This window comes from Diplotaxodon limnothrissa, linkage group LG20, assembly GCF_057381915.1.
Source record: "Diplotaxodon limnothrissa isolate DT_005_m linkage group LG20, D_limnothrissa_male_GT1.1, whole genome shotgun sequence".
NCBI lineage: Eukaryota > Metazoa > Chordata > Actinopteri > Cichliformes > Cichlidae > Diplotaxodon > Diplotaxodon limnothrissa.
Window position 1 is genome coordinate 33,626,984 of NC_140615.1, and position 19,572 is coordinate 33,646,555.

The following is a 19,572-nucleotide window of genomic DNA, read 5'->3' on the forward strand; positions in this document are numbered from 1 at the left end:
ATTTTGTAATGCAAATATCATAGAATAGTACAAATTACCCACCAGTTTCATCTCTAAACAGTTGTTTTAATGTGACTAACCTACAGATTATCAGATTTTCACGGAATATATATATATATATATATATATATATATATATGGTAAATGGCCTGTATTTATATAGCGCTTTACTAGTCCCTAAGGACCCCAAAGCGCTTTACATATCCAGTCATCCACCCATCCACACACACATTCACACACTGGTGATGGCAAGCTACATTGTAGCCACAGCCACCCTGGGGCGCACTGACAGAGGCGAGGCTGCCGGACACTGGCGCCACCGGGCCCTCTGACCACCACCAGTAGGCAACGGGAGAAGTGTCTTGCCCAAGGACACAACGACCGAGACTGTCCAAGCTGGGGCTCGAACCGGCAACCTTCCGATTACAAGGCGAACTCCCAACTCTTGAGCCACGATCGCCCCGTGTGTATATATATATATATATATATATATACATACATATATGGGATATACATTTTTAAATGATTTCTGCTCACATTGAACAGATGTTGTTTTTTACTTATACATTTTGACTCAGTAAACTCAGTTCCTGCTGTTGTTTCTATGACTCATGAACAAGCTAAACGACTTGTGATGTTACAGTAATAGCCACAATATGCTCAGTTAAATGTAAGCATGCTTTATTTACAGCATTTCATATGTTTTGAGCTCATCCAGCCAAAGGACCGATGAGCATATGTGATAGCAAAGTGTCCACAAAGTATCTGTCTATCTCACCGGAGTTCACAAGAATTGTTGATACTTCCTCTGTATTTGTCAGAATATACTCAAACTTACAGCGCACACAATGATCCCCTAATTGGTCTTCACCCAAAGTGTAACCAAGGTTTAGGTCATTTTTATAATTTTACAGGCACTGTCATTTTCACAACGTTGCTACTCCTCCTATATTATTGATCATATTTTAGTGAAACATGAGTAATTTGTCCTCGATATGACTGTGAGCTTTCTTGACTTCTTAAAGGATTTTAGAACATAAACTGTGATGTATCATGACTGAAAGATAGCATCATGACTATGTTTTTCTGTTGTTCTCTTTTCCACGAGACTCTGAAGGATTTGGCACCTCAATCGTGACGCTGTGGAAATGTGTTCAACGTGTTCTGCTTTGCCTGAGAGTATTGGTGGATTCCACTGTATTTCTATTGTTTATGAGTTGCCTAAAATAGATCAGCAGCTGGCAAACTAAATGTAAAACTCAAAAATGGTTGCCCATTGTTTCTAGCTTTTGACTGACACAACATTTACTTGAGGTCAAGCAACAACCGCTCAAGAACTAGGTGAACATTTTGGAAAATTGCCAGATTTGCTTCGTTGCCAATAGTGAGAAGAAACTGACAATGCTCTTAACTTAACCTGCTGGAAATATTAACAAGTCACGTGCAAGACTTAAAAGTGCTTGGAGGTTTGTTTTGTTACCCTTGACAGGCCCCACACTGTAGCCTCATATAAAGGCACCCTTTTTTATCCAAATTTGAGCAAGAAAGCAAATCAAATATTTTCCTAAATATTCCTTTAACACATGGGCATGAAGGGCAAAACAAGCCTAACTTAGGTCACATAAGGCAACAGTGAAAAGTTGCACTGGGCTCTAATTCTTGTTGCATCTGCTGTAGTAGCTAAATATGGTGTTGTCTATCCACCTGCGGAACTTGGACACAGCAGTGTAGACTCCAGGAAACTGAGCATCAGCACAACCTTTCCCCCAGGACACGACACCATAGACCCGACCATCGCAAACAAGTGGACCCCCCGAGTCCCCCTGATACCACAGGATGGAAGAAAACATTAGGGATGACATGTTAGGCTATGGATGTCTTTACTCAAGTCTTTACTAATTACTCAACAAGAAACTTAAATATCTCTGATTGATATTCTATGACTTGCTCTGTAGTTCTGTAGCCAGAGCCTTAAATAATTTTCTTGGGCTGTAGAGCGGTAGCTGCCTTTCGCTACCAGTAAATTTTCTTTTACAAAATGTAATGTCCTTTTTTTTTTAATGACTAAATAAATGAAGATGTGGAACAATATTACAGAAAACAGTCTGATAACTTTCAAAATGCTGTTATGCAGTAGCCTAAAAGTTGCAAAAAAGAACACACAATATTTTAGACACTTAAAGTATGCCTTGCAAATACAAATACTCTGCAAATGCACTTTCTGAGACAAGCTGAAATAAACTGCAAGCCAAATTGACACAAGGTTAATTTGAGATTTTTTATGAAAATCAAAAAAAGGGAGAGATTTATTGACAGCAAGAGCAATGGAGTCCTATGCCTGTATTTTTTATTTTTATATCAAACTTTACCCAATGGATTAGTTTTTATACAAGATGCAGCTTTATTGTGAGCTTTATTGTATGCAGAAATACAAATACATATGCATAATATGTGTTTTTCATTCTGTCCTTACCTCCAATGCCCATTTCTAATTACAAAGTATCTACTTTTAGCTGCTTCCTTAGTCGCAATGGGTCACCAACGGGATGCCCTCCCTGATGACAAAGATGATCCCAAAGGCATATCTTTTCCTCCCTGGCGATTTTTCACTTGCTAAGCGAATGTGTAAACTATTAAACTATGTAGCCATTTAAATATAACTAATATTTATTTTGAGGTACAAGCTTCAGATATCAGTCTCTTGTCTCGTGGAAGCAGCTAAGAGTTTGGGTTCAATGCATATACCATGGCCTGTTGCAGTAACTTAAGGAATGTGTGTAATTAAATGTGTGAGTTCTCTTGGCCTTAGTTTTTTTGTTTTGTTGTATCTCTGTTACTTTCTTGCCTTCGTGCCTAAAGCCTTCCATAAAATGCTTCCTCTTTTTTTCCCCTTCTTTCTCTAAACGGCCAGAGAAAAGATTCCAATTGTTTGGCATCAGAGGCAACAATCCCTTAATGTTATTACTGGGATTCCCCCACTTATCTTGTGGGTTGCAGTATGTTGAACCATATGGCATACCTGTCATAGTGAACTGGTGCTACGTAAATAAAAAATGACTTGAAAGGTGCTGTAAAACTGTTGCCATGTTCATATCCTGAATTTTAAAAAAGCAGAGATGCTCTTACCTGACAGGCATCTTTTCCACCAAGACTGTAACCAGCACACAGCATGTTTTCTGTGATGTTGCCACTAAATGACTCACTGCTGTTACATTTTTCTGTGGAGACAATGGGGAGCATTACAGTTCGGAGGGTGGAGGGGATCGGGCCTCCGCTGGGATTTGTGTATCCCCAGCCCGACACACGACACAGTCTGCCCTCTGCAATGGGGGCGCCCTGTCTGGGCAGTAGAGTGATGGAGACGTAGCTGTTCAGATAGAATGGAGCCCTCAGCTGAAGAGATTGTAGACAATGTGATGAGTTAGACACAAATGAAGCAACATGGTTTAAATAAATAAAACTAAATAAAATAAAAAGAAACTAAATAAAATCAATGTATTATGTACCTTAATAAGCATAATATCACAGTTGTTTGTGATTTTGTTGTATGAAGGATGTGGCACCAAAATGTGGGGAAGGATTTCTTGCTCTGTGCCCTCATATATAGAAAGAGAGTAGTCTCCTCCAACAATCATCATATTTTTCACCCTGTTGATGAAAATATGAGAAATTACATCTTCTGGGTCAAATGTCTGTAAAAGAAGATTTAAGATAAGATAATATAAACTTTTATTAGTCCCACACATGGGAAATTTGTTTTTATCACGGCAGAAACTGGACAATACAAAGTTAATAGCAGCAAAAATTAAGAAAAACAACAGAATAGAATAAGATCAAATAGAATAAAGTACTATACAAAATAGATTAAAATACTATGTGACATCAGAAAATTGCACTTGGTATTATTGCACATTGGGGAGACTAGGCGAAGGCTACCATGTCATATTGGATATATGTGTGTGTGTCTGTCTGCACGTGTGTGGTCATCTGCAAAGTCTTTCTGCTTGTAGAGTCTGACAGCAGTTGGAAGGAAAGACCCGCGAAATCTCTCCGTCCCACATCGTGGGTGCTGCAGCCTGCCACTGAAGGAGCTGCTCAGTGCTGTCAGAGACTTCTCCATGGGGTGGGAGATGTTGTCCAACAGGGATGACAGCTTAGCCACCATTCTCCTGTCACTCACCACCTCCACTGGGTCCAGGGGGCATCCTAGAACAGAGCTGGTCCTCCAGATCAGCCCGTTCAGTCTCTTCCTGTCCCCAGCAGAGATGCTGCCGCTCCAGCAGACCACACTGTAAAAGATGGCAGAGGCCACCACAGAGTCATAGGTCTTCAGGAGTGGGCCCTTCCCTCCAAAAGACCTGAGCCTCTGCAGCAGGTACAGCCTGCTCTGCCCTTTTCTGTAGAGAGCACTTGAATTGTGAGTCCAGTCCAGTTTATTGTTTATTGTACACCAAGGTACCTGTAGCTATCCACAGCCTCAAAGTCCAAACCTTGGATATTTAGTGGTTGCAGTGGAGGATGTTTGTGCCTGCGGAAGTCTACCACCAGCTCCTTGGTTTTTCTAGTGTTGTTCTGGATGTAGTTCTGCTGGTACCAGTCCACAAACGCTTGGGTGACTTCAATGTACTCTTTGTCGTCCCCATCAGTGATTAGGCCAACTATTGCAGAGTTGTCAGAGAACTTCTGCAGGGAGCACTGGGTGGAGTTGTGAGAGAAGTCTGCAGTGTTGATGGTGAAGAGGAGCAGAGCCAGAACCGTTCCCTGTGGGCCCCCCCGTACTGCAGACGACCCTGTCTGACACACAGCACTGATTTCTCACATACTGTGGTCGGTCGGTGAGGAAGTCCAGTGATGGTCCGCTCCTGAGTTGTCCAACTTGTCCTTCAGGACTGTGGGAAGAATGATGTTGAAGGCACTGGAGAAATCAAAGAACATGATTCTCACAGTGCTCCCAGAGGTCTCCAGGTGAGAGAGGGAACAATGCAGGAGGTGAATGCCATAAATCATGTAATGGCGCTTTTTGTTTTCTTCTGTTTATTTTTTTCTCATTTTCTCTGCATGCACTCTGAAAACCTCTACAGTTATATCAACACAGGCAAGCTGATTTCTTTCAACTTTTTTTCTGTAAATAAGTCATAAATGCAACAGAAGCCTAAGGTCTGTAACTCTGATCTATGACACTGCCTTTTATCACAGGTATAAAAGACATTTTGGCATGTCACATCAAGAAAACCACACATATAAGCATAACAATGGGCGACTGCCGAATCTTTTTCACCTACTCCAGTTTCAGCGTCAAGATACTTTACATGCTGGCTGCTCTTAAATAAAACAGAGTAACTGTTCTTCTTAATAGTAACAGTTGTAGTTTTACTACAGTGACAAATCCAGATCTTGGAGTTGGAAAGACCTATTGAGTTTTATGCTTAGGGGTTTACAATAACATAATAAGGGGAGGTGCACAGGTGTATTTGTGTTAAAGCTGGCTTTGATCCATTTGGGTGTTTCCTAGTAAGCTATGCCAGTAAACTAGCATGCACAATCCAAGTCCCTGGAACATGGACACTTAACTGGAGTGTGACCCTATATTAGGGTTATTATTTACAGAAAGGCTTTTCCTGTTGCAACATGGTATATTATATGGAAACAAACAGTAATGACACCCTTTAGCTTGAAACTTAATCATTTTTTAAAAAATGGTGGCAAATAGTGATATAACACCTTTTGCCAAATTGCACAATCAGCAGTTAAACAACAACGTGTAGTTGTGTTTTTTGGCTACGGTTCACAAACCCAAAACAGAGGTAAGAGAAAATAAATGAGTAGTTGATAACTGGTACAAATAAACATGGTAAAGTCATGTTTTGTTGCCTGTAACACTGGAATCATTTTCCTGATGATATTAAACAGTCCTTGCGTCCAACTTTATCCAGGTCTCAACAATTTTCTTCCTTATATAAATTTTACCTACTCCAAACATACACATCATACACAACATCTTTTTAGCTGTAGAAGTGATTTTTTTTTCATTGCAGTACAAAATAGTTTATTACATATTTTGTAGATTTTCTCTCTGTTTTGTTTTTTGTACTTTTTTTTTACGGTGTTGTTATTTGCATTTGTTTTATCATTGCATTTTATTGACTCCTAAAGTTGTATTTCAAAGTGAAATCCAAGGAAGCCAATCGGTCTCAAAATAATTTCCTAGAAAGCAAAATCTTGGGCCATGTCATGGGGATCATTTACACAGCTCAACCAAGAGGACCAGAGGGTGTAACGACTCTGTTAAATAAACATTATCTTTGGGGCAGGTTCATATTTTCATCATTCTTGTCAAACTGTCATAAAGTCACTGACTTAGGGCTCCTCATCCTGCCTACTGTAGCTTCTTTGCCGTCTAACCACCAGTGAGCTTGGATAAATATTTAAGTCCTATGACTCAATACTTGAGTTTGACCATACTCGCTAGCTTACCATTTAAGGTAATGATGGGGTTAGGGTTAAACTGGCATATGACAGGGCAGTAAATACATTAAATACTCTCTATGACCCCTATTCCCCCTGCCACTGCAAAGAGAATAGGGGTCACAGAGGGGCAGAACACTGTTATATGCCAATCAAATGTATCCTGTGCTCACATTGGCAGAGTAGTTGCTTCATAGCTCCTGGGATCCCACAAGTTACAAAGCAACTATTCCAAGGTTGCATGAAAAGACTAGGCCGTTTGGCACAGTTTAGTGCAGGCTAAACTGGTTAGTTTGCAATTCTCTGGTTAAGTTTAAAGTAATGCATTATGTTGCACTGGTGCAGAGAGGCTGAAATGCATATACTATTATATATTGTACATATATTTATTAGTTTCAGATGTAGCCATTCTTGTATTTTGCTTGTTTACATTATTGTATTTTGCACAACTCTGTTGCTTGTGAAGCTCGCACACAAGAATTTCACTCACATGTGCTGTACCAATGTACCTGCACATGTGATGTGACAATAAAAGTGATTTGATTTGATTTTGATTTGAGGCTGTGATGTTTATGTTAGGTTACATAAAGGGTAGCAGACCATACAAATTTTTATGTGATTCATTTCTAAGTCCATTTAGTGATTTGTTAAATAGTAGAAGTAATTTAAAATATATCTTTTGTGACCCTGGAAGCCAATGGAGCGTTGCACCTTTCTGAATGAGCTGTAATGTCTGATTTTCTTTTTTGTTTTGTGTTGCTACCAAGACACTGTTACAGTAGTGTAATGAATGTGCGAGTGAGTTTTTCTGTATCTGCTTTAGACAGACATTTTTATTTGTATTTTACTTTATTTCAAGACATCAATAGGCAGACTTTGTAATTGTTTTTATGTGGCTGAGGTCCATAAATTCATAAACTCTATAGATTTTTTGCCTGGTTTTAGGATTTCAGTATCTGTTTTCTAGATTCTTTTTATCCTTTTTTTCTTAGGCAAACATCAATCGCTTGCCTCAAAGCTTTGCTTCGTCAGTGTTTTTTTTAATTTTTAAAATTTTAATTTATTTTGCCCATTCGCTTGAAACTGCCAAATGTATTTTTATGGTCTCTTACACTTTGAGTTGCCTCTGTTGTGTGATATGTGCCTTCTATCTATAAAAAACATACTGATCTGTGAAGTTTTTTATCACACTGCTGTAGGAAATCATAAGCCAAGATACATGTTAATGCAGAAATGTAATTTCTGAGGATGCTTGACAACAGATTGGAAGTTGGGAAAACATTGTGGTTGTGTTTGGTAAAAAGACAAGAAAGCGCAGAGTTGTATCTGTCCTTCTTTACCTTGTTCTTGTTAAGAATTATAGACAAGAGATGGTTATACTTGTCATGTAAAACAGCAATTTCCAAGTTATGCAGTTTGATTGTCCATCCATCCATCCATACATACATACATACATACATACATACAAAAAACCCCAAAAAGATTTTTTAAAATTTGTCATTAATGAAGACATTTACATTTCATTAAAATCTGGTTGCTAACATTAAATTGGAAGTCTGGGAGACAGAGCTGCCTTTCTGCTGATATATTAATAATTAACTGCTATTAATGCAATAAAGCTTTTTGACATCAGTTGCAACTGTTTGTTGACAGGGAAATAGGCGATACTGACATTTGGAAACTGTAATTTATCAGTTTGCTGATTTGCTGCTAAAACCTTAGAATATGGAATGGGCACAGAACATTGTCTACAAATATTGCTTCCTTATCTTCAAATTGTTTGCAATCTAAATAAAGTATTCTGATCGGTCGTCATGATCTGTGTCAGATTTCAGTACAACAAAGCTCCATTGTTATGGTGCGCTTTTATCGCTGCCATTAGCTTTCTTTCAGTCAGGATAAGCCACAGATCTGACTGTATGATATGAGTTGAAATTACAGGATTGAGAAGTCAAATTGAGGCTATCCTATATCAAGAGGCCTTTTCTTCCTTACAAAAAGTTAAATCTGAACACAAAGACATGGGGTTTTGTGTGATGTGTGACTGATTTTAAAACTCAATCAAGTCAACTTTGCCTTAAGTTATAGAACTTTTTTAATCCATAGGGGTAAATCGACAGGAGAAAATTAGCTCACCCGATGTTACAGTGTGCTGCTGTGACTACCCAGTGCTTATTAATCAAGAAACCCCCACAGAAGTGCTTTCGTTCCAATGTCTGTATCGACACAATGTACTTGATGGAATGTGGAACCGGTGCATATCCTCCCACTATTCGTTCCTCTCCAACATTCTGACCTGCAACACACAAGCAATGACAAATTTCAGCTCGGATTAGATTTAGAGAAAGAAACACACAGAACAGTCCATAAGGTGTTGGTGTAAACCACACTGAGCTAACTCAGTTGCTCTTTTTTAGTACCTTTACAAGATCAGTGCAAACTATTCAGGTCATAAAGAAAACCACAGAGGATTTCACCACACAGTTGCTTTGTGGCTCAGCAGATCAATGAAAAGCAATCTCATCTCCGAAGTACTTCACACTGGCTTAAGTGAGGATAGATCTGACTGCCTGTTTGGTGTTTAAATGAGTTTGAAGGTAACACGTTAACTCAATTTGGACCGGATCTGATTAGCTCATAAACAGAATCAACCCTCCAAAGGACACCTGGGCGAAACACAAATAGAAGGCCTGAACTAGCCCACAATCTATCTCAGTCTGCCTAAAGGAAAAGGAGAACACCATCAGTTTGGACGTCTCCAAAATGCTGCCCACGACCACACTCAAGGATAAGCTGAGTATAGCTGATACTGGAGTAAAACTAATTCTAATTGGAAGCTGTGCTTGTTTGGGAACACTCTTTGGTGTTTACAATGCTTCTGCCCCTGACTGAGCTGCTCAGTTTTATATTTTTTCACTTCGTGTATTTGTGGCTTTAAATGCTGCTGAGGACACTGCAATCACATCTTTTCCCTTGGACCTTGAAGTTTTGAATAATGTGAGGACAAATAAGATGAAAAGAACTCACAGAAGCACTGTACAGCGCACACACAGAGACAGATTTCAGCACTTACAGAATTTAGAGCAAATTTTCTATCATGGATTGTAACTTAAAATTAAGTGTTTGTATTCTTGGTCAAGCTTGCTGGTTGTGTTAATGGGGCAATGTATTAAATATGTCTGAGATTAGTGAACAGCCATTGTTTTCTGCATCACCTTATCATTATCTCATCACTGTGGAGAAAATTTCCTCCACTTTTTTACAACATAGCTTTAGTTCACTGAACTGTGTGGCAATCACTTTTGCACAGCTGTCTCATTTAGGTTAAGGTCTGCACTTTGACTGGGCCATTGCTACACCTTGATTTTTGTTTTCCAGTTATTCTTTTGGAGACTTGCTGCTGTGCTCAAGATCATTGCCCTGTTGCATAACCCAGTTTCACTCAAGCGTTAGCTGTTGGACAGATGGCCTCATATTTAATGCTAGAATACTTTAGTATACAGTGGAGTTCATGGTTGACTCAGTGACTGCAAGGTACCCAAGCCCTGTAGCTACAAAACAAAACAGAAAAATCCATCAGCACACCATCATGGGTTTTTGCAGTCTGTACAGTGCGCTGTCGGATCACTTCTGATTTATTGTCTTAATCCCTATGGAAGCAGTAAGAGTACAGATATTTTTAAAATGTTTAAAACTATCTGTTCCACATCATATTATTGCAGCATCATGTTATTATTAGTGTTTGATGGGTTTAAAAGCTACTTCGGCCTTCAAAATTGTCATTTGAATAGTTAGGAGCAGTGTAGTGGTGCAGTTGTTAGCATTGTTTCCTCACAGCAAGAAAGCCCCAGGTTTGAAATGCACCATCTGTCCAGGGCCTTCCTATGTTTTTCTTGTATCTGCATTGTCTCCACATACTCCAAAGACATGGAGTTAGTGGGGTTAGGTTAACTCGTGATTCCAAATTGCCCGTAGGTGTGAGTGCGAGAGTGAATGGTTGTCTATCTCTGTTAGCCCTGCAACAGGCTGGCGACCTGTCCTAGCCTTCCTCTTGCCTTATGGCATCCGGGATGGGCTCCAGACCCTGAATTGGATAAGTGCAAGAGAATGGAAGGATGGGTTTACAAGCAAGGCCAACTAAAGCCTTGGTGTGAACCCAAAGGTTCATGACAGAACAAGTCTAGACTATTCGTAGACATAGGATCATTTCTTTGAAAGCGTTTAATAATTAGTGCTTTCTTGTGTTTTTCTGTTTAATTACATTCAAAATTGATCTCAAGTGGTTCATAAATGAGTCTCCAAATTGTCAGTGTGGTGTGGAGATATGTTATATTTTACCAAAAGATGAGATAATTCTATAGTCTTATAAGAAGTGACACTTTGGTACCAAGTTAGTGTCTGAACTACCCAGGGAACGATCAGGGAAAGCTTTGATGCAACCTTTTTCACTCGAAAATATAATTTTGCCTAATAGATAATAGAAAGAGAAAAATGTGAATACCTAAAATATTTGAATTATAATGACTTTAGCAATTTTACAATGTTGAGCTACGACCCCACATTTTCTAAAATGTTCCCTAAGAATCAGAATCAGAATGGGTTTATTGCCAGATGTTGAGGTTTACAACATTAGGAAATTGCTGCGGTGCTTCAGTGCAGACAATAAGAATTAAAGTGCTATGTAGAAAGAAAGATATGTGCATGAGATATACATGAGATATATACATGAGAATAAGAATTATGAGTGCTACGTAGAAAGATATATACATGAGTGCAGGTGGTGATCAGTGCCAAACATGAAATGATGCAGTGACACAGCGTAGGGTCATGTGTTAGTGGCGGGGACAATCATGTGGTTATTGTTCATGTGTCCAACAGCAGAGGGGAAGAAACTGTTCTTGTGGCGAGAGGTTCTGGTGCGAATGGACCGGAGCCTCCTGCCTGAGGGGAGCAGGTCAAACAGACTGTGTCCAGGGTGAGAAGGCTCACAAAGCATCTATATGGCAAATATTTGAAAATTAAACAATGAAACCAAAATTGTAGATCACAGTAACCGAGAGAACCTTTAGGCATGGAAATGCTTTCATCTAACCACAGGCTATAATTAGTAGCTGGGGTGGATCTTAACAACAAAATGGTAACTCTATAGGCTACACTACACCCAGCAGTGACTGGGTGTGAGGTTAACACACATGTGGGTGTATCAGAAAGCATTATGCAAGATCATGGAAGTAAACATTTTAAGATTGGGTTTCTTTGAGTGTTTTGTCTCCTAAACTGTAACTAGAAATAGAAGAAAATTGAAAAGATTAAGAAGATAAGATTAAACAGTGATAAACTACAGTTTTTTCTTTTTTTAAAGCTCAGGTCTGGGTAAGTCTTAAACCATTATCCAAATGATATTTTATGCTGCTTCTTCTCAAATCACAGACCTGCTCAAGATCTTTATCAGAATCTCCTTTTTTGGTGTCTTTGTGACATAATTTCCAGGCACAAAGGCAGGTGTTGGCCACAATTATTTATTGTTATTTGTGTTGTTAGACTGAATCTATTGTTACTGAGGTTTCAAGTTCAATTCCTTTTCAAAAGCCCTGTGTCTCAGGAAGATGTTTTGGCTGTAACAGTTTACATGCTACAATATGAAAGTATTTATCATGTAATATGAACCATTTAAATTTCATTAAAAAGAAGAAAAGAGTTTTAAATGAAATGATTACCTGTAAATAAGAACAGTTATTTTAACAAGAAAGCAGTGTTAGATTATAATATTATTTTATGCCATGTTATACCCCTAATTAAAGATTGTGAATTATTATGTAGTTTTAGTTTGCATTATTCTCCTGAATTAGAAGAAGCTGATAACTATTGCATTAGTTAAACTGATTTGCATTACATTAAACTGCTGACTTGTTGTGAATGAATGATATTGTTTTATGATGCATTATACTGCTGAGTTATAAGAAATCTAATTTGTCTGAGTAGAAGAGAACAGAGTGTGCTGGAGTTTTCTGCCCCATTTCAGCAGGAGCAGATAAACAGGGAGCCAAGGTCGTAGCTTAGGCGCTGTGTGAGAGAAAGCATGTGAATGTTTAGGCTTTGTATGATAAGGTGGAGGCACCAGAGGCTATAAGAGTTTGAGCAATGCTCCACCATTTTGAGATTTTGAGGCTGTCTGCATCAGTGTCCATCTCCCACGTGTGTGATCATTAAATCATCGTTTGACTCAACCCGACCGGACCAGTGTTGTTATTGTGGTTTTTCTCTTGTCTCCATCCCCAATATTTTGAACCTTAACAGCAGTCATGTGTCTTTTTTACTGTGAAATATGATCATCTTTGAAGATTAACTCAAATTAATGTGCACATTTATTTCTTCCTCTCCCTGCTACCCAGATGGAAATGGCTCTGAGTCACAATTTTTCTCTTCACAGATCATCAGAACTGCAAGTGCACAGCTAAAAGGGATGTTTTAAAAATGATTAGAAGGCATACCCTAATGCTATATCTCATGCATTTGCAGCACATCCTAGAAGACACCCAGTCTACTTTTGTTTTCAGAATGTTAGCCCATCACAACATCACAACTTTCACTTTGTTCGTTATGATCATATTTTTGTGAACTTTAAATTGGAGAAAAAGAAGCTTACTCACAGTTTACAGCCAGGACTTCCAACAGTATACAAAACAATAAATATGGCTGGTCCATAGTGAGACAAAGGGCAGCACAGTCTACTTGCAGCGAGAGGCTTAACCTGTGTGCTACTTGTCTGATCTTAGGGGGAAGGCATCTCACCTGCACTCTCAGGTTTCTTATAGTTTCTGTTTCCGTTTCCATGGTCACCACTTTGTCCTAGACCGATTTATAATTGAAGCTCCATGGCACAGTTGCTTGACTCACCTCTTCCATGACCCACAGAAACTCACCCAGTTTATTGTTGACATTTTAAGAACAGCTTGATCAGCTGCTATGAGCCTGTTCAGTTTTAGTCATGTATTATTTAACAGCTACTCTGATGATTTAGCCCTGTCCAATATAGCATCCCATAAGTCCACATGATTGAAGCTCCTAATGTGGCTCAGATTGGCTTCTGTCATATTAAATGAGGAAAGATTCAGTATGCGTCTTTACCATTCATGAGAGTCTCCCTGCACTGATATCTCCTGAAAGGATTAATGAGGCTTTTGACCGAAGTTGAGCAGCATAAGCTTTCGTGTCAGACCAGGTCAAATAAGCACTGCTGCTCAACATCTATCCTCAGGCTGGGTGTCATTAAAAATGGAGCACAGCTAAGCCTTGTCTCATCACAGTCACCATCCCTCTGTGGAGTTCCTGACCTTAGCTGGCTAATAGCCCTCTCTGTTGCCCTCATTGCTGCTGATAGCTAAAGCCGTGCTCTTGGTACATCTGTCCTCCCTTGAGTGCTGACAAAGGTGCTTTTTTTCTGCATGACCCACTCCTCAGTTCACATGCTGCTGCCATGTTCATGGTTGCCACTTCCAGCTCTTACAATCATCTGACTGACATTGAACTAAAATGTTACTTACCACAAGACTCTAATAAACAAATTTCCTCCTATTTTAAATCTATTCACTTACTATAAAATATGTCAGCTGACTTGAATTAAAGACTTTCCTTATTTACATTAGACTGGAGCTGTTATACTTTTCCTTATTTTCTGTTACAGTGGTGGATGCTCATGTTAAACATGGCCAACATTTCAAATAATGAGAAGCGATGAAATGCAAGTAATCCTCATGAATTAAAACCTCAACTTTCAGACAGCTCTAAAGAGCCATTTTCAATCAATTATTTTATTTTTCTGTCTCTTTATGATGTCATGAGAGAGAGGATATCCTTATTATGGTCATGTCAGACATACAGCTCTGGCAGATTTAAGTCTGCTGTTTTGTTTGCAAGGGGCAGCAAATCAGAAGAAGGTTGACTTAAAGGGTAGGAAGTGAATGAAGGTTCTTCATCAAGGCCAAATATAAAATAAATAGGAGTTATCTTCACCTGTTAGTTATGCAAATCAATCTCAAGTCCAAGGACAAAAAATAAATTAACAATAAATGTAACTATATCTATGAGACATTTAAAAGTTATTTAAATGTTTCATGCTCGCTAATGCTTTGTTAGCATGTGCTATTTGTTTTTAGTTAACTGTCATGTAACACTTTACAAAGGTTTATTGATGTAATTATGATTAGAGCTGTGTCATTGTGTTACCACTGTTCATAAATAACTTATAAACCCTTTATAGAGAATAGCAGACCACTACATGTTTTAATACACTGCTCATAGATGTTATAATCTGATGTAAATCCTTTTTATATCAACAGTGTTTATTATATTACATCTATTTTATTGTATTATTTAAACTTGATATATGTTTTTGTTTCCATATGTCAGCAGTTATGAACAAATAAAGGGTTTGAACGTGACTTTCTTATAATTGCTGACATGTTTCACTGATAACTGAGGTGTATAATTTCACTGACATATATTGTTATTCAGTAGTCAGACAGGTTGGCACTGAAGCCTTATCAGTGTCAGTATCAGCATCATCATTTCTTGGTACCAGTAACTCAGTACTGGGTAGGGATGGGTATCGTTTAGGTTTTATCCGATACCGGTGCCAAACCGGTACTTTTGAAACTGTGCCGGTGCTTAAACGGTGCTCAAACCGGTGCTTAAAGAATGGAGAACACAAAATTGGTCCAAAAACCTCTCATGTTCAGCTGTTTTTTTTGTAAAAAGATAACAATGTTAACCTTTTCTGCAGCTATGGGGCATATATGGTATCACTCTTGGCTGGAAGCAGTGCTTAAACAATGGAAAAAACACAAACTTTGTCCAAAAACCTCTCATGTTTAACTGTTTTCCACTTTTTCTTTGGTCATTTTAGCCTTTTTGGCCAGGGTGAAGGGAGCATCTGCCATCAAACAAGAAGACAGCTGCATGTAACTACGACGGTGTTTGCTAGTTCACCTTACATGCATTAATGTAGTAACGTGGTTAGCCTACTCAACGTAAATTACACACGGACAACATTAAGCTACTCACGCAGAGAAGAACGGCTGCTGCTGCATCATCATCCGTCATCTTTTCTGCTACACTGGCAGGGCAAGGGGCCAGGACTCTACTCTTCGGGTTTTTGGGGGATGTTGCTAACTCCGGGTCCGATAACAGGCAACCCACCTGCAGTAGATGTGCTCGGTGTGAGGTCTCGCAGCAAGCTATCAAATACAGTGTTTTTTTCGGCTTTTAAAAAAAACGCTATGCGTCGCCAGGTGTTTCATCGGATTTGAGGTGTTACCTCCTTTGCACAGTATCAGCTTAAAGCACTTGTTGCAGGCTGCTGAGTTTGCATCTTTTGCTGTGAAGTACAGCCAGACTTTTGACCGCTTCGCCTTGGACATTTTTAATCTGTAGCTCTGCTCTAAAAGAACGTACGTACCTGGACCCGCCTACTATCCTCGGAAACGTAAAATGATTGGCTAGAATTCAAAGTGTATGACATCTCAGGAAAAAAAAGCACCGAAATAAAGCACCGAAATGTGCGCTGCTTTTCGGTCTGGTTACTACCGTTTATGTCAGAACCGGTGCCATCATGGCACCGGATACCGGTACCCATCCCTAGTACTGGCATCTTGATTCAACCTTATGTAATCTATCTTTACTTAGAAATGTGTTTAGCTCAATAGCTGTAAATTCTACTAGTAAACATCTACTTTAAACCACACACATATATTAACATATTTAACCTGCAATGAATAAAAAATACAAATACAAACACAATATTAACTTTTTAATTGCTCTACATAGACTTTAGACTTTAGAGCTTTTATTGTCATTGTGCAATTTCTTGCACAGCGAAATTGGGTAGCTGGACCACAAAGGTGCAAAAGTAAAGAAAAACAATATATGTATACATATATGTGAGTAAACTATATACTGTACACTGTATGTGTAGAAACATTGAAACATTGTGGGGCTGTATACAAGGGCAGTTATATAATATAAATAAATAAATCAGGGTGGAGGGGCTATGGTCATTTAGGGTGGGGATGGTAATTCAATTGAGACCAAAATATTGTGCAAAGACCAAAGACCAAAAATATTGCACAGAACAAGGAAAGAAATCATATTTTACTGCAATTTACAGATCCAAAGAGACATCCAAAAATCAGCTACATTGGCATTTATTATAGATCTTAAAAGGCAAGAAGCCAGGACTAGGTGGCCTCAGCTATTCATCAATACATTTTGAATTTTGCACAAAGGTTAAGCTCCTAGAAACTAGTTTCGAAATCTAGATTGCACTGAACTTGAGTCTTAAGTAAAGTGGTGCAGTGAGGTGAACTACAGTGTTTGGACAGTTACACATTTTGTGTTCTTTAGGCATGGCTTTGTTTATTTTATTAGTATTAATCCAAGAAAATGAAATAATGAATAAGACTTTCACACGAAATATAGTCCTTTTAATCAGATCCTTGACTACTAAACTATTTGCTGTGTTTATGCACAAAAAAGTTCAAGGACTTAGGTTTCTTTTGGGGTACCAGTAGCTATTTAGCTGTTTAGGTGGCGTCTATAGGAGTAAAGAGGTAACAATGCATGTATTGAAGATAATAAACAGTCTCACAAAGTGAGAGTGCTATGAAAGGTTGTTGTTCAACCACATTATTATTATAACATGCAGTACTCCAGTTAAAGACATAAATCACTGACATATTAAAGTTGTGTGTAACAGAACCTGAAGGTGAGGTACAACAGAGAGCCTGAGTATAGTCTAAGCCCCATTGCAATGAAAAGAACACAATGTACACTCTATGTTTTGAGGGTCAAAAGTTTCATCCAACGCTATAACTGGGCTGAAATATTGTTAGTGACGTTGAGTGCAGAGGGTTTTTTGCAGCATGCTTACACACACATGATGATGGTTTGAATATTCTCTGGGTCAAGAAGTCTGAAGAAGATGTCCTTAACTGGGCCTTAGAATCGGTTGAAGAATAATGGATAATATAGATAATCAAGACTACGCAGGGAGTGTGTTGTGTGTCTGTCTAGCCATGATCATCTTGGTGTGAGGCAGATTATCACATTGCATTCCAGCGAAGTAAACTTGTAATTTCAACTGCTGAAGTAAATTAAATCTTTCTAAAGGACAGATATTTCTCCTGAATTCCTTCTGAAAAATTTGAACACGACAAAGTCTCCATGTGGTTATAATTAATATTCTGTTCATCCATTCTTTTTTCGCTTATCCTTAGGCTTGGGGAGGGAGTTTGATAGGAGTTTGGAGCCTATCCCAGCTACCGTAAGGCAAGAGGCAGGGTACATCCTGGACATCACCAGCCATTCAGAGGGCTAACACAGAGAGAATCAGAATCAGAATCAGAATCAGAATACTTTATTGATCCCTGGGGGAAATTATTTTTTGTTACAGTGCTCCATTTTAAACCAACATTAAGACAAGACAGACAATACGCTAACTAAGAATAGTACAATATATACATATATATACATACATACATACATAAGTCACTTATAAATAAATATTTGGAAAAGAAACATGTGTAGTTGTAGCAGCAAACAGTGTGTTAAGTGGATGCGTTGTACAGGGAGATGGCCACAGGCAGGAATGATTTCCTGTGTCGTTCAGTGGTGCTTTTCGGTAATCTCAGTCTCTCACTGAACGAGCTCCTGTGACTGACCAACATGTCATGGAGTGGGTGGGAGGTGTTATCCAACATTGTCTTTATCTTGGACAGCATCCGCCTCTCCGACACCACCTTGAGGGAGTCCAGCTCCATCCCCACAACATTGCTGGCCTTACGGATCAGTTTATTAAGTCTGTTGGCATCTGCGACCCTCAGCCTGCTCCCCCAGCATGCAACAGCATAGAGGATCGCACTGGCCACCACAGACTCATAGAAAATCCTCAGCATTTTCTGGCAGATGTTGAAGGACCTCAGTCGCCTCAAAAAATAGAGACGACTCTGGCCCTTCCTGTAAAGTGCTGTGGTGTTTTTAGCCCAGTCCAGTTTATTGTCAATGTGTACTCCAAGGTATTTATAGTCCTCCACAATGTCAACACTGACCCCCTGGATTGAAACAGGGGTCAAGTGTTTCCTGGTCTTCCTGAAGTCCACGATCAGTTCCTTGGTCTTTGCCACGTTGAGCTGCAGATGATTCTGCTCACACCACGTGACAAAGGAGTCGACCACAGCCCGGTACTCTGTCTCATCGTCCCTGCTGATGCATCCAACCACCGCAGAGTCATCAGAAAACTTCTGAAGATGGCAGGTCTCTGTGCAGTGGCTGAAGTCTGTGGTGTAGAGGGTGAAGAGGAAGGGGGAGAGGACAGTCCCCTGTGGTGCCCCTGTGTTGCTAATCACCTTGTCAGACACACACTGTGGGAGACGTACATATTGTGGTCTTCCTGTCAGGTAATCAACAATCCAGGACACCAGAGAAGCATCCACCTGCATCGCTGCTAACTTATCACCCAGGAGGGTCGGCCTGATGGTGTTGAAAGCACTGGAAAAGTCAAAAAACATGACCCTCACAGTGCTCGCCGGCTGGTCCAGATGGGTGTAGACACGATTGAGCAGGTAGATGATGGCGTCCTCTGTTCCGAGACGAGACAGACAGCCATTCCCATTCACATTCACACCTATGGATATCTTAGTCTAAGTGTCTTTGGACTATGGGAGGAAGTCGAAGACTTCATGGAAAATAATACCAACCATTGTTTGTATTTTATCTCTATTAGTCTGCAATAATACAAACACCATAAAGCCAGAGTTTAGCAATGTACTCTTAGCCAGTAAACTGTTTATCATTGTCTGTGATGGCCAGTTATTTCATTTAAATCTCAACTAATACATTTGAAATTTTTAGATGTTTAAATAAGATTCTGATTTTTTTTAGATTTTCATAAAATGAATCATAGAAACCGGAAGTGCTTCTGTCTTTTGTGTTTTTTTAGTTTTGAAATGAAGTTAATCTTGCCAGTGTGACTTTTCTAACTTTATTATTTTATATCCTACATAATCGTGGAAACTATTGCAATCTAATTTCATCTCATTAAAAACATTATCA

At 39.1% G+C, this 19,572-nt stretch overlaps 1 protein-coding gene across 1 annotated transcript; it reads right to left on the reverse strand.

The window, feature by feature from the left end:
- Nucleotides 1-1,652: 1,652 nt before the first annotated feature.
- LOC146611310 (trypsin) lies at nt 1,653-13,170 on the reverse strand. The gene is made up of 5 exons (XM_085344121.1): nt 13,116-13,170; nt 8,602-8,761; nt 3,507-3,648; nt 3,127-3,393; nt 1,653-1,823 (listed from the first exon to the last, which is right to left on the reverse strand). The coding sequence occupies exons 1-5, from the start codon at nt 13,168-13,170 to the stop codon at nt 1,653-1,655; spliced, it is 795 nt and encodes a 264-aa protein (XP_085200247.1).
- Nucleotides 13,171-19,572: the final 6,402 nt, after the last annotated feature.